General features: G+C 41.5%; 1 protein-coding gene across 9 annotated transcripts in view; it reads right to left on the bottom strand.

The window, feature by feature from the left end:
* The window catches only part of TRIM9 (tripartite motif containing 9), a 116544-nt gene extending 100047 nt beyond the window's left edge, over positions 1 to 16497 (bottom strand). For 3 of the 9 annotated variants that reach the window (XM_017668969.3, XM_017669006.3, XM_017669018.3), the window contains exon 1: positions 15479 to 16493. In XM_017668969.3, the coding sequence (XP_017524458.2) occupies positions 15479 to 16300 (822 nt within the window). In that variant the 5' untranslated portion in view covers positions 16301 to 16493. Of the gene's footprint in view, positions 1 to 15478 lie in introns of all 9 variants that reach the window. The other 6 variants (XM_017668999.3, XM_073211250.1, XM_017668975.3 and 3 more) reach the window with 5 other exon arrangements.
* Between the last annotated feature and the right edge of the window lie 31 nt (positions 16498 to 16528).

Below are 16528 nucleotides of genomic sequence, written 5' to 3'. Positions count from 1 at the left end.
GGGTATGTATTAGGCCATCATCATGTGGTAACTAATTGGCAGAATGTACTAATGCTGAGCTATGTACACCCTGTGCCCCACAGTTCCTCTCTGAGGTATATAACCCGCAGAAGAGCTCACATGGGTGTCCCAAAAGACATAAACCATATGGTTAGAGCTTCACTGCTTGTAATAGCTCAACCCTGGAGCTGCCCAAATGACCACCAATGATAGAATGGATAAAATGTGGAATATCCCTAAAATGGAATACTTTAAAACAATGAGAATGGATGATTTCAAACTACATGCAACAATATGAATGAATCCAACAAACATACAGATTAGCAAAAGAGACCATGCTGGAGTGTGCACTGTCTGACCACGTTCATGTGAAACACAAAACCAGGCAAAATTAGTACACTGTCAGAAGGCAGGATACCGGTTCCCCTTGGGAGGGGTGGTAGGGCTGTTGACTGGAAGGGAGCATGAACAGAGCTTCTGGGGACTGATAATATTCTGTTTCTTGCTTTAGTGCTAATTACATAGGTGTGATCAGTTTGTGAAAATTTGTTGAGCTGTACACTGATGATTTCTACGCTAAAAATTTCTATAACATACCCTTTTTTTTTTGCAGATGCAGGCTTAAATAATTTTAGAAATTATTTTAGAAAAATTGCAGTTTGGCACTTCCTCCTATCTGACATAAAGCAAAATAACTAACAATAAGAGCGTAATGGGTGGCGCTGGCTGGTTCGGACTCTCCTCCCAACTCTAAGGTCTGTGCCCTCATGTCAAGGTAGCTGGAAGTCAGCTCCAACAAATGCTGCATGCAAAGTAGGGATTTACATATTTATCAGCACACCACTGAATCCCAGCAACGACAACAGCAAAAAAACCAAACACCTATTTCTTCTGTATAAATAATAATCACTTGAAATTAAAGGAATTTGGCATCTCAGATGAGCTTACATCACTCCCCTTAGAAGTTTATCACCAAACTGACTTGCCCTGACATAAGGAATTCCAGGCCAGGTTCATATTAAGACTCAGTCTTCAAAATCCACATGGTGGGGCATGAGAAGTCGTAAGAATATTTATCAACTTGTTTTCATCTTTTATCTCTCTCAATCAAATCTTACTCTTCATTCTAGAAAGTAGTCAAAAACAACTTTATTATTCCTTCTTGATTCCCACCTTGTACTCCACCCTTTGCTTTTTCTGCACAGAAATGAGTGTCAGCTGTGGACAAGGGTCATTATGGACCTGCCAGTGGGTTGTTCCACTGGGATGGGGAAGCAGACTGCCTAGTGGCCTTTATGCCCTCTCCACCCTGTGCTGTCAGCCTCCCTCCCACGGGGCTCTGGAGCCCCTGGGGCACTTCCAAGGCCAGGGTAAATAGAAGTGAATGGAAGATGCTGAGACTACCTGGTCTGTATTCCTTTGATCCTCAAATGTTGAAGCCTCAAATGAGAAGTCTGAAACAGGAGGGAGATTAAAGTATCTCTTCACAAAGGCACAAGCAGCAGATAAGCAGACAGTTTTACCTGAGAAACTCTTGTCAGGAACTGAGCCAGAAAAACATCAGTAAATCTAGATCCCAATTAAATCTGCCACTGATGGGGACCTTAGCTCTCAGCTAATGCTTATTCTATACATGAGAAGCTGGAGGTCCAGGGGAGGCAAGTGGGTTGTCCAAGAGGCAATCATAGGATCAGAACTGGGTCCTCTAACTCTGCATCTCTTGCTTTTCCTGTTCTACTTGGCCACCACCCTTCCTCATTCTTTGATGGACTCCCTCCTCCCTCCCCAACTCTTAGTCCATGTTAATGTTTCTGAAATTGGGATAACCTTGCAATTCTTTTAAAAATTCTTTTTCTTGTTTTTTATTTTCTAGAAAAGAAAATTTTGAACCTGTTATTAATGTGTCAGTGTCTGGAAATCTAGACAATGTGAGTTTACAGCAGACATTAACGTTTGAAAAATATAAACCAAAGATTTCTTTTTATTAAAAATGTCTCTAGTACATTTAACATATAATTTAGTTTGCACAAAGTTTTGAGGAACACATACCTACATGGGGCTACGCTTTGGAAGCTCTCCTTAGCATCTTGTTGCCTGTCAATCTTTTTCCCATTTTTGCTGCTTTCCTTTAAGCAAGGGTCCTAATTCCTTGCAAACACCCAGAGGTGAGTGAGAGTCAGGAAGTCTTCGAGCAGGCCCCAAGGGAGGAGAAATGGCAATATGGATGGCTGAGTTGCCTTAACTCTCAAGACTTTGTGGGGAGGGGCATGAACTATCTGAATTTTTAATTTACCTTGGCCAACCCAATGTGATGGCTAATTTTATGTGTCAACTTGGCTAGATCACAGGGTGCCCAGATATTTAGCTGTACATTATCTGTGGGTATATGTCTGTGTGGATGTTTCCAGATGAGATTAACATTTGAATTGGTAGTTTGAGTAAAGCAGATTGCACTTCTCAGTGTGAGCAGCCATGACCCAATCCACTGAGGGACTGAAAAGAACAGAAGGGTAGATGAAGAGAGAATTTTCGATGACTGATTGCTGAACTGTGACACCAGTCTTCTCCTGCCCTTGGATTAGGAATTACACCCTCAGCTCCCCTGGTTCTCAGACCTTCAGACTCAGACTGAATGATACCACCAGCTTGCCTGTGCCTCCTAGCTTGCAGATGACACATCATGGTACTTCTCAGCCTCCAACTGTGTGAGCTAATTCCTTATAAATCATATTTATATGTATGGCAGAGAGGTATCAAGTAACTTACCCAAGTTCACAGAGCTAAGCAGTGGAAAAACCAGGGGTTAAACCCACACAGTCTGCATCAAAGCCCATGTTCTTAACCCCTCCGTTGTGTTGCTTGAATAAGTGGATCCAGGAATAGAACCTAGCATTCCTGACTTTATACCATTAAGCTGTATAATCCCAGGTAGGCAGTCCCCACTACAGCTTTGTCACGAAAGGCCTCTTCAGCTGGGCTCTAGTCCTTTGGCCCTAACTCTCATTTTAGTATTTGCAATGAAAAGGCTTAATCAGAGACTAGATTTGGTATTTTTGCCATGATCATTCTATTTCCTGTTTCTCCGATCTTACTGTTTGTTACCTGAATTCCTGCTGTACACCTCAGATTCTCCTAGCCTGTGTCAAAATGTGTCATCATTTGCTCTCAGCCAGCAAGGAGTTGACATGGCAACTTCACAATAGTATGTGGGAAGGAAAGAGTCTCATGTTTCCTGGAGGAGGTATGGTGGCCTCAATAGTGCACTTTAAGGCTTGAGGTAAGATGATTATAAGCTATCCAGCTAAAGACTTGGCCCTCCATCTCAGCTTCAGTATGCACAAAGCACTCCTAACCAAATTCTAATGGTCCTTACCGTTAAATCAAAAAAATGATTCATGGTGGAAAACACATTGATATTAAATCACATCACATAGTGCAGTTCACACAGAAATTGCTGTTTTACCAATAGCTGTTCCATGATGTTGGTTTAATACATTATGAGAACCAGTTCTCAGGGGGTGCTTGGGAATTAAAATGGTCACACAACATTATCTGTATAACCTTTATCCAGTCTTTTTTCTGGACACATAAAAGTGCTTTATTTATGTGATCAAATGGGGAATCTCCTTCATTGTATGAATTCCCTAGTTGAGCAGCTAAATAAATCTGGAGCTCAAGTGCCTGCTAAACAGCCAGTGGTCTCACACTACACAGGCAGTATCCTGGACATGAACCAACAACAGTCAGGGCCTCACTCAGTCCACACTGGACCTTGAGGTAGTAACAGTGAAGCTGGAGCTGAGAATACAGGTCATCTAAATTCCTTAACGTGGCTGGGAAGATGAACAGACAGTAGGACAAGAAGGAATGCAGTGGGTTCAGTATACCACTGATGAATATGATTTCATCCCTGAAGAAAAACCATGAGATATGAACAAATACTAAATGAAATTAATTTTCAAATCTAATATTTATGCAAATGTTATACCAATTCCTTAAGATATACTAATTAAAGAACTTTAAAAACACTGGGTTAATTTTTGATGGCTATATTTCATAATAATAACCTTATAGCAATAGCTGACCATAACCCAAAAGCAGTAATAGAAGGCAAATTAAATAATGTAAATGGTAAATTGATGACTTTGATCTCATATAAGTAAATAGAAGACCTCCAAGAGTTAAACTATAATATAATTGAACTATTTCACTCCACTTAGAAGAGAATTATTGACCAGTCTTTGGCTAGCCTTCAAATTGGATAATAATCTTCTACTTACTAACTCATTCCTTTCCTGTTTTGCAGATGAAATTTATAAATTATTCTTTACTTCCTGCCTTCAATGTTAGCAGAACTTTCAGGTTCTACAAAATATGTCATATTTCATTTCAGTGGTGGCTATATGTCAGTGGGTTCTGTGTTTTATTTAGCTAAATCACTTTAAGGCATGTTTAAAAAGGAAAGAATTATGTGAGTATACATTTATACAACCCAGATGTACATGTTGTAATCTTATTTTAACATATAGGTGATCAGCCAACATTACAGTAATCTATTGTTGGGATCAGTGCCAGCCCTGAATTTGCTACCCATGAGGTATGATTTGAGGAACTGTCAGCACTGGGACCTTCACTGGGAAGGAAGCCAGGGCTGAGAAAGCCAACGTCAGGCTGGAGGCAGAGTATGCACAAGCCAGATGGGCTAGGCAGAGAGATCCCCCAGAAGTTGCTGATTAAGTGTCTGGAGCTGGATTAGCAGACTGGACATATGCTGGTCAGATCAAGGCATGGAGATGACCAGGGAGGAAGGTACATATATCAGAACCAAATCTAGTCTTGCAGATAGGTAGGCAGAAACCAGAAGAATCATAGGAGACCACAGGAGGAGGGGTGGGGAGGAGTTGTACAGCTGGTCATCAGTAAAGTGTCAAACAAAGCTGGCAAGCAGTGCACTAGAATAGGGACAGGAGCAACAAGAGACCCTCTTTCACTTCATCCCACAAACTCCTTTTGTGCTTTTGGCTAGGGCAGGAGCCAGTCACCAGCCAGTCCCAGGGGACAGCTGTGCTGAGTTCTCCCTGTGTGATGGACAGTGCAAAGCCTACTGTCTACACATTCTTCCCTTTCCAGCCTTTACGCTGAAATGTCTACATTAGATTGGTCCTTTGAACAAAGGCACTATCTATTGATGGCCAATGTTAAAAAAAGAATATCTTATTTATAATGAGGAAACATTAATTCAGTAGTATAGATACATAAATTTTTCTTGAAGAGAGAACAACAAGGTTAAAGAGTACAGGGAAAAAATGTGACTATAGTTGTCTGTGGGCATTAGAGAGTCTCTAAAAGAAAGAACAGGTGTTTCAGTGGAGCTTCACTGAACACACTGTGGTCCTCCACAGTAGTCCCAATAGGCGAGAAAAGCTATGCAAGCTGTAGAGGCCCTAAGTCAGCCAGGACAACTCATGCTGTTGCTGGGAAGATGCCATACAGCGATTCTTGCCTGTGTCAGTGATTGCTGCAGCCCCTCACCCATGGCCAAGAAAAGAAACAGCTATGAATGTTCAAAGAAGACAAAACTGAATGGGAGCCTGATTCTCATGCCCTTGAGAGAATTCTTTAGACGAATGAGTAACAATCCTAAACCTTGCTTCCCCTCACACATAGATAGCATCAGAATTTTCAGTCTTCTTTTAGAACATGAACCAAATGTATCCTTGACACCTTGCTCTGATGTACTGCTTAATATATATCCCCTGTTGTACAAAAACCATTCTTATGTAAGAGGTCAGCAGAACCGTCTGATTACACTCTTTCTCTGATTGTTCAGGTCATGGCCCTCCCTAAGACTCTGAGTAAACTATCTTAACACAGTGTCAATCAACAGCACACACACAGAGAAGCAACTGAAAATGGGTCCTTCAATGCTCAGAATTCTTAATATAAGTTCTAAGCAATAAAAAGTTTCTTTTAGTAATACATCCTGTGTGATTTTGGTAATTTACTGGGATTAATTTCTCTGATATTGGAGGGGGTTGGACAAATGATCTCAAATATCCAATGTCCCATTCTTTCAATTTATAACTCTGAAATATAGGGGAAGAACCCACCACTTTGACACCCTCCAGTGACTTTTTTGAGTACCACAATGGCAACCAATAAGTAACGGAAACCATAGCACTACATTATAATATTGTACTGACACAAACTCCATCACCAAAGTCATGAGAGGTGGGACTTGAAGTAAGGAGGAGGCATAGCCATCATATCCAGGGACGCTGATAACTAAATTATTTTCTCCTCATGCTTTTGGACTTTTCCATGTTTCCTATTTGTCAGGAGCCAATCCTGGTAGAGCCTGTCTGAGCTCTGCCTTAGAACTGGCTAACAGAGGTTATTGGGCAAGGAATTAGCAGTAGGTCCTGGTGAGTCGAAATCTTGACAAGATTTCCTTGCACTAAGCTTTGTGTCTGCTTTTTAACCTGTGTATCTGAGAGATGAAAAGTCACATCTCTGTCCTTTCCATTTTAAATAAGTGAATAAGTGTCTAGCATATATAAAAGAACACTTACAACTCAATAAAAGAGAAGTAACCCAATTAAAAAAGGACAAAGAATTTGAGCAGACATTTCTCTAAGAAAGATAAAAAATAGACAATAAGCACATAAAAAGATGTTTAATATCACTAGTCATTAGGGAATTGCAAATCAAAACCACAATGAAACACCTCTTCACATATACTAGGATGATTATAGTAAAAAGCCAGACAACAACAAATGTTGGGGAGGATATGAAGAACTGGAACCCTCATACATTGCCGGTAAGAATGTAAGATGGTGCAGTCTCTTTGGAAAACAAGAATGACAAGGATATTCTCCATGCTAGAAGCATTACTTTTCTCTTTGGCTTGATAGCTTTGTTATTTAATATAAATTATTTATGTGTTGATTTGCCAATTCATGTCAGTACTTATCTACATTACAATGTATCTATATTATAATACCAACTGTATCTACATAGCAGGTCCTTACTATGAATTCACTTTTCCACAAAAGTCTTATATTTAGTGACCAGAGCAATCATAAATTCATGTCCTAGTCTACGTCTAATGGTCTCAGTTTCAAACTTTAAGGGAATGCTAGTTACACTCTTTGCTTATCATACTTGTTCAAGCCAACTTGGAAATTCAGTGCTGATATAAGTTTCCACATTCCATATTTCTGGTTTCTCAAAGTAGAAAGTAGAGAAAATTTTATTTAATACTGAATAATATTTTAGTTTCAGCAATGACAGATTCACTTGCATAATAATAGAAGGTAACCAGATAACACAAGTTGAATGTAAACATCAAGCTTCTTCATACTGCAATGACTATGCTGACAGCTGATTATCATAATTCCTTGCTAAGTCTTGGCCAGATGATTGATGATCAATTAAATAAAAAACAACTGCTTGTTAAAAGCATTACAGATTTATCTGTACCATGTAAGATTTATTAGAGTGGGTGGAAGTCCAGTTTTATATTGATTTTATGTAATTAATGCATTTGGTATAACATTTCACAGATGCAGGAGGAAAGATGGCATAGCATAAGCCATACCATTTTATCAAGTGCATGACTTGGTATGTCTAAATGGCATAAATATCAGTAGCATTATGTAATGGACCACACACATCTGTAGTAAAATCAGATGTTAAGTTATTTGCAATGATGAACAGAAATTAGAGATGATCAAAAATGGTAGACTATGTAACAGAGTCATTTCCCTTGACCTTGGGTGAGCTGTAATTACAGTAGTACTTGTGTACACTCAACCTTCCAAGAATTTGCTCCCTACAAAATAAAAAAGCCTGTTATGAAGATCCCCTCAGGTAGAAACTGTTTAATCCAACCATATTCACATTTCTTTCCCTCTGCAACCTGCTTTGTTCAGAGACTAGAGAATGTCTTACTTAGACTGAGGTACAACACAGGCCAAGGCAGTGTCACCCTCTCACAGCCCTTCCCTGGAGCAGCACAGGCAGTGATGTATACTGGGCATCGACCAGGTTTGTTAATAATGCAAAAGCTGCAAGCAAAGTGAGAGTAAAAGGACGAACAACAATCTTAACAAAGGCTATCTGGCTGGAAGGTCAGCTTCACATGAATAAATCAGCCCTAGATGAGAATTAACCATCCATGTGTACTGGCTAATGACAGAATGTGGTTATTCCCATACCACTTCTTCTAAGCTCATTCCTTAAGGGAAAGTTTCTTCTTTGATCAGAGCTATTAGTAGAAAATGTCCAGCTCTGGTTCTATACAAGGCTTATGATAAACAATTTTGTTTGGCAGTGCTTAAGTCCATGCTTAAACAATATGCTCTTCTAGTTCACATAGCCCTTTTTGTATTGTGGTAAAATGTGGATCAGGCATATATTCCTGAACAGGAATACATGTATTTTCCAGCTGCAACAAGCCCAGAGGAAAGTGAGGTTCCTCTGTCCTAGAAAAGGCCTCTAATTGGACTGGTTTGGATCACATGCTTATCCTTTGAATTAATCATGCTGGTCAGAGGGATAGGATGCAATGATTGGCTAGGCCTATGTCACATGCCTTCCCACTTGGCCAGGTAAGGCAAGGCATTGGATTGGCAGCCCCACCAGAATCACATGGACTGGGCAGAGGCAAGAATGCCGTGGTGAGAGAAGTGTTTACTACAATAAGAAGACTATTGCCTTTATGAGACCAAAACACAGGAAACACTGGGCTCCCTAGTTATTAAAGCTCTTCTGTCCTTCTAACAAATAGATGCAATATTAAAATGAAACTAGATGGTTTGATTTTCCTCCCACTCCCAGCCCAACTTACATACTTTAAAAGGTACCCAAAGTTAGTACAAAATCATGTCTTGAAACCTTTTGTCCTCCTTCCTCCACTCATACACAAGCAAAGTGAGGAACCACTTTCCTCATACATGGTCACACTCACCATAGTATATAAGAGTAATAAGAGTTTGCAACAAACTACTTGGTGGCAGAGCATTGCTGGGGAGAGGAAGCACTGCAGCTCTCTGTGTTGCATATACTTCTCTGTCTTCTTTTTCATCATCATCAACTCTACTGCTTCACTTTCAAAGCAGCTCAAGGAATTAAGTGCTGTAGCAAAAATGCAGAAGATCCAGGTAGAGCAAAAGGGCTTTATTCTGCACCCAGAATGGCCTCCTCTTAGACTGTAAAGAGGTGTGAGTCAGTGCCTCCCAGCCTCACCACTCTCAAAGCAGTGGGCGTTCTTCCTGCTGAACTGTGAAACTAGGAGGCAAGTTTGTATCTAGTGATTCTAGACAAGGGAAGGGATTATAGTGAAGGGAGTGAGGCCCTATCCTTGAGGGTAGAATTTAAGGGTGTGCCAAAAACCTCAGTAATCAACATCAATAATATTTTAATGCAGTATTTTTAAAAAATGAAAATTAACAAAAAAATTCCATGATGAACAAAATCAAAATTTTAAACAAAGACAGGATCAATATTACTGATTTTTCCTGTGGACCAAGTCTCCAAAAAAGGCTCACCATGGCATTATTTAGTTCTTGTCTTTATTTAAAATGTTGATATTTTGTTCACCATGTAGTTTTTGCATTCATTTTTAAGACACTGCATTACAATATGTTTTATCTTCACTACTGAGTTTATTTGACCCCTTGAGTCTTGCACTTGGGATGAGTGCCTCACTTGCCTCACCTGGTCTTCTGCATCCACCTCACTAGAGGCATGGGGTCATGGCCCTGAGAGTCTTCAGAAAACACCTGGCTCAAGCTGAGTCAATCATTCCTTTCCGTAAACTTGAAAATGTGAACTAAGAGACACAGAGACATTAGTTAAAATGTGAACCAAGAGACTCAGAGAACTGAAATGTCAGGCTGAGTCGGGGCTGGAGGAGGCATGGGCCCTGTGCAGGCCAGGAAGGTCCAGCCTGAGAGAGAAAAGCAAAGATGAGAGAGTTAAACATGTGGTAGATTGTATTATTCTATATATTCTCTGTCCTCCTCTATAGGGCCCTTCTCTGGTGCCTCCCTCTGTTGGAAGAGTGTATCAGCTACAGCACAGACATCAGGCTTGGCCACACGACGGTTTCAGCTATTGGAATGTATGCAGAAGTGACATGCCACATCTGGGCTTTAAGTGCCATTGAGTGGTTCTGCTTTGCTTTCTTCCCTCTGCCATAAGGTTAGCATGTTCCAAATATGCTCTTTCCACCTAAATTCAAGAATAAGGAGGATGTGATATAAAATAAATAGGACACAGGGAGGTAAAGTACAGCACAGGGAACATAGTCAATAATAATGTAACAACTTTGTGTGGTGCCAGATAGTAACTACACTTACTGAGGTGGCCACTTCATAAGGTATATAAATATCAAATCTTTATGTTGTATACCTGGAACTAATACAATATTGTATGTCAATTATTCTTCATAAAAATAAAAAAAGAAATAAGGAGGATGTGGAGAAGGGCCACAGCTGACTCTCAGTGAGCACTAATGTGAATAAGAAATCATATGCTGCCGTTGTAATTCACTGAGATTTGGAAGTTGTTACTGCATCATAACTTAGTCCAAGCTGACTGATACAGACAGTGAACTTAGCTTCTAGCTTTCTGGTTATATTCTCCTCAAGAGCTGATTTTTGTTTCATTTCCCATGAAATCCTCTAAGATTACCTAAGTGGGTTTCTTCTCCTTACAATCAACAATCCCTGATAAAACTAAAAAAACACAATATTATTTGAACTACTTTGTTCTTAAAATATTGATCATGTAATGGGTTCTATTCTCCTGCATGCCAAGGTTAAATTTATGCATATGTACACTTTAAAAAATTACTATTAAAGTATCACTGATATACTTTTGAAAGTTTCACATGAACAACACTGTGGTTTCAACATTCACTCATATTATCAAGTCTTCACACCCCACACCCCATTGCAGTCCCTGTCTATCAGCATAGTAAGGTGCTATAGAGTCATTACTTGTCTTCTCTGAGCTGTACTGCCTTCCCCATGACCTACCCAGCATATACATAATTTGAAAAGTGTTTAGATAAGAGAAGTGCAATTTATTGTACTGATGGTAAGGATACTTTTTGCCTTTGCATTATTCTTATTACTCAATAACAGATGGCTGTGATATTTTCTTTATGCAAACTGTTATTTGACCTGAAATTCCAATAGCATCTTTTCAGGGTATATACAGGAAAAACAATTTCTGCTACTTGAAAATGAAAACAGTATCTTCTTCAGAGAATTGGAAAAAAAACTGAGTCATACTTGTTGTCATTTTAGCTTTGTTACTGAAAAATAAAATACCTTTGTTTCATATATAAACTAATCTTTCTGTAGTGTCCTTATTCCTTGAGCTTAATTAAACAGAGTATTCTCTCTGGACCCATGAAGATGTGGCTCTTTCTTTAAGGCCACCTGCAAGGGTAGCCTTTGTACCGTACCCTGTGCTCTGTGCTCTGAAAGGAGCAAGCTAAGTATTCCAAGTTGGGGGATGAGATTTTTACATAGTAATTGTTGGCTAATGAGACAATAACTTCTATTTTACACAAAAACTCTCTTGTGCCAAACTGAAATTAGTGTTATAAATATTTAAATTATTTTTTCAAAATACTTTCATGAATATAGTTTAGCTTCTTTATATCCTGGGGATGGAAAGCACAGATAGATAATGAGACTTTCTTAAAGTTACTGGTGAGTAAGTGGTAGGAATTCCATCAGGCTGGAATCTGGATCTCCTCTCATCTAGCTCTTTCTTCAGTACAAAAAGGAACAATTCAATTCTCTGTAAGATTCTCCTTAATACCCGTAGGAATGTTTACATTGCACACAGAATGTTGTGATTGTACTAGAAGTAAATTTTTACAAATTAAAAAAATGAACATATGCTACCTGTTACATTCACCACAGAAACATCTAGATTATACTGTGTTTACTGCTGATACATGGTTAACTACATGCCATTTTAGTTTCATTGAATATCACATCTTGCTACACAAATATTTGATGAGATGCAACCGTACTACAAAGTAGATCTATTTTTCAGAATACTTTGAAATGAAACATAACGACTGATGGTGTCTTGAATTTTGTTTAAATTGCAGACATTCATTTTAAAAAAAGAAGGTAGGAATGGACATTTGAGAGAAGATTCAGAATGAATAGTCAGTCTTCAGGACAGAAAGGAAAAGAAAGTCCTTGCTCAACAAAGCAAACACGAAAGAATGGTTACAAATATATTACTGATTTGATAATTGATAAAACACACCAGGAATTCAAGGATAATATTAGATTTAGGAATGTGAAGTGCTAAAACTAAACTAAAAAGTAACAATAATAGTTCCAACTGTCTATTTGGAAATGTTTACAAAATAATTTTTTGTGTAGCAACTCTTCATACCAACCTAAATTGTGTAAAGAAATATAGCAAATGCTGATACTAAATAGACTGCTACCAGATATTTGTCTTATAAGGCCACTTCATGCATTATTATTTTTCATGGATTTTGAAGGCCATTTACATCTGAAAAGTATTTTAATTTGGTTAATGAATAACTACTTAATTTCAACCAGTTGTTTTTAAAATCACTTAAAAAAAATTTCAGCCATTTTTTCTTGGATGTGTTAGATGATAACTTAGTGCTCCAGGAAATACTTATTCACAGGATTTCCTTTATTACTAGAAATAACTAATTAATATGGTAGAATAATAATGAAAACTTTCAGGTCTGCTAATAACCTGCACTGATAACTAACTGCTCAACTTTGGGAGAGTTACTTACTCTAATTCTTTGCTCTCCTGTGTTTTAAAGGGCATAGAAATTCTGGCCGATGAGCTTTTTGTGGGGATAAAACATAAACAGACTATATGAGAAAATCTAATATTAACACATTAACTATCTTATTAAGGAGATAAAGCCGGGGAATAATGTTTGTTGTTCATCTAACAGATAAGTGAATGTTAAAAATGTGTTGTCCTTCTGCCTTATTTTTTTGAAAGTTTAATAATCCTAATATTGACTGAATAAAAATTATACCTATTTACTATTTTGGAAAAAGTATAACAAAAGATCAGAGAAAAGATGGTCTTTTTTTAAAATGAACTAACATTCCCTTCCTAATCTACTTACGTCTGAAGGGCTTTAACATTCTTCTTTTTTAGCAGACATTCAAATTTCAATGCAGTGTGCACCACAGTGTCTACTCACAACTTCCATTAGTAATAAAAGAAATGGCTTAACATTTCAAATCTACGTGGGGCTTGACAGAGATTTTAAGGTTGCTTTTTGGTCTTAATGAAAAAATATAGGCACTTTTTTACAGAAAATAATGCTGGGTTTGGCCACCCTAATTAGGATGTGCCTCTAAGTTCTTTTTCCCGACAGGGTAATTAATTTCTCAGTTGCAAGGGTAGTTTACCTAGGGCAATTTAACATAGGCTATAGTTAGCATTTAAAGAATGAAATCATAATAAGAAAAAATTAGCTGTGAACTAAAGTTTTGAAGACTTTGAAATTAACATTTAAAAAAGTTAAACTGAAGTGTTTTAAAATTAGTGGCACATGCCTGCCTAGCAGGGCTCAAATTTGTGCTGAATTAAATCTCCATCAGTATGATTTATGGCTTAATAGGATACATGTGAGAACACAAATGACTATAAACGCGGATCACATTCAATTAACAGAGTTGAGAAAACCTCCCTGATTGCTGAAAATGGTGATTATTTATTTATTTATTTTGCTGTAAATAAATTATCAGTGTTGCACCCTTAACTCTGAGCATGTCTCAAAGCAAGCCTTTCTAGTCTCCAAGGAATGCTGGGAAACCCTGAGTTGGGCGTAAGTGAGGCATGCACATCATATTTTTACCGTCTTGCCTTGTCTTTGGGCTTGCAATTCAATGTTGTGAAGAAAACCACTCTACAATAATCCTGAACCCCTGCCCTGTGCTTTCCACCCCAAACTAAGTGGATTATTTAAAAAGTTAAAGTCAAATTTACACACATATCCTCGAGTGGTTCCCTTCCTTCTAAAGAGTGTGAGCATACCATTATAGAGATCTCTTTCTTCACGAAGCTTCTTTTCCAGTGTGCCCGTTGTTTGGGGGAGGGCACATTAACTAGCATGCTAATTAGTGATAAGGACTACTGAGAAAAACAAAGCAGGGAGGAAAGTAAGGGGTGTCTGAGGTGAGTGGCAGCAACTGTGGTCAAAAAGGTCTCACTGCAAAGGTGACATATGACCAACGGATCTGAAGGAAGCAAGAGGGAGTCATTCAGATATAGGCATTAGGTAAGACTGCTCCAGGCTGAAGAACATCAAATTCAAAGGCCTTGGGGACAGAATTTGCCTGGCACTGATTGCGGAACAGCAGGAGAGACAGTGTGGCTGGGCAGAGAGAATGCGTGGGAGGAAATCAGGGCGATGAGGCCAAAGGCGAACAGGTCATGTAGGCCTGGTGGACCATTCTAAGGATCGTCTAAGGAACATGGCGGAGGACTGGAGGATGTTGAGCAGAGGAGTGGCAAGACAGAACACGTTGTTAAAAGGCATTCTTCTTGAAGCTAGCTTTGGAGGAGACGACATCAAAAGATATCAGAAAGATAAATCTGGTAACAGGTGTCTCAAAGCTTGCACAGAAAACTACTGACAGAGGAAAAGGGCTGACTCCTGCACAAAAGGTCGCGTGGCTGGTTGGGAGGAGCAGGTTACCCTTAGAGACGCACCTGTCTAGCTTTCAGGCTGCGTCCTCGTAGAAACCTCGGGTCTGCTACTCTAGCTCCAGCCGGTCTCCTGGGACAGGGCCTCGGCCTTCAAGCCGTGTTGCCACGGTAACCATTGGTTTTTTCCTTGTCTCTTTTTCCACCCGAATCCCGACTTCTCCGCCTCCAGAGTGTAAAGCAGTAGGACCCTCACCCGCTCCAACGTGGACGTGAGGGCTGAGCCCTCGCGGCCTCATCAGAATTCCACTCGCGGCGTTTCCCCGGCTTCGCCGTGACTCAAGACACCACCTGTCCAGGAACTCCAGCCCTCTCTAGGTACCACGGCCGGAGCCCCCGCAACCATCTCCGCCCCCGAGCTTCTCTGCCCTGGGCACTGGCGCAGCTCTGCCCGGTTACGCAGCGCTTTTCCGTACGCTGGCGGCAGTCGCCAGTCGCAAGTCAGCTAGGGAACCAGGGCGTCCCTCGCCTGGCTGGCAGGCAGTGCGCCGCAGGAAAGCAGCTCTCAGGTATCCCCGAAACAACTCTCCGGGCACATTCAACTCCCCCAGTGCGCCTTTAAGGTCCCTGCGCTTCCTGCAATGCACCAGACGGGGGAAGCAGATATTAGAGTACCTGCATTGCGCCCCCGCCGAGATGCACCGTACGCAAAAGAGGGGAAGTCTGCTGCAAAATTAGAGGCTCGGAGGCTCGGGGAGTAGGGATGGGTTTTCTTAGGACTCACCTTGTGCAGTTTCCACATGGCCCCCAGAGCCTTGACTTCATGGCTAGAGTGTTTGCCCTCCTCCAAGCACTGGTAGCACACGGGCATCTTGCACTGCACGCAGTACATGCTGTGGTTCTCCAGCTCGTGGTCTGTGCAGGTGGAGACCTTGCGTGGGCTCAGTCGCCGGCTCACGCGGCCCTGCGCTGGGGGCACCAGGCGGTGTTTGGCGAGGGGCCCCCGGGGCGGGTGGCAGCGCAGGCGGCACGGATCGCAGTAGAAGACATCGCACTGTTCGCACATGACGGTGGCCTCCTTGGGCGCCTTCTCGCAGAGCTGGCACTTGAGGGCCGCAGCTTTGCTCTGCTGGTAGCGGTCAATTACCCCTTCCAGTACGCGGTTCTTGGGGAAGCCGCGGAGTCCCCGGTCGTCCAGGATGAGACTGCGGTGGCACTGGGGGCAGGTGATACAGGAGTTGCGGGGCACCGGGGCCAAGGCCGGTGACAGGTGCGTGGCCGGTGGCGGCATAGCTGGGGGAAACACGCGCACGCCGTTGGGGGACTTCTGGCACGGGGTGGTGGGGGCGCTGGCGAAACCCCCGTAGGAGCCATACCCGCTGTCCGCCTCGCTGTACAGGCTCATCTTGTCCAGGTCGAGATAGTCATAGTCGGAGACCCCAGAGCCGGAGGCCCGACGACTCTGAGGTGACTCAGAATCAGGGGTCTGCACCAGGATATTGCGGGCGCACGCCTGACATAAATTGTGAGAGCAGGGCAGGATGATGGGCTCCCGATAGAAGGAGCCGCACACCGGGCATTTTAACTCTTCTTCCATCTCTTCCATGGGGACCCGGCTGTTTGCGAGGCAGCGGTAGCTGCAGTGGGTGGCTGAGCTGGCGAGGTGGCCCACCGGCCGGTCGTGTCCAGCACCTTGGCCAGCGGCGGCGGCGCCTTCCCGCGGCGCTGAGGCGCGGACTCCCTGTGAGGCGCTCTCTTTGCGAGGCCCTCTCAGCGAGCCAAGGCGGGGAGCCCAGCGTCAACCCGGGACCAACCCCTACCCTCTAGCCCCGCC

This window comes from Manis javanica, chromosome 8 (genome assembly GCF_040802235.1).
Source record: "Manis javanica isolate MJ-LG chromosome 8, MJ_LKY, whole genome shotgun sequence".
In the NCBI taxonomy this organism is placed as follows: Eukaryota; Metazoa; Chordata; class Mammalia; order Pholidota; family Manidae; genus Manis; species Manis javanica.
This window is presented reverse-complemented; position numbering and strand designations above follow the sequence as displayed.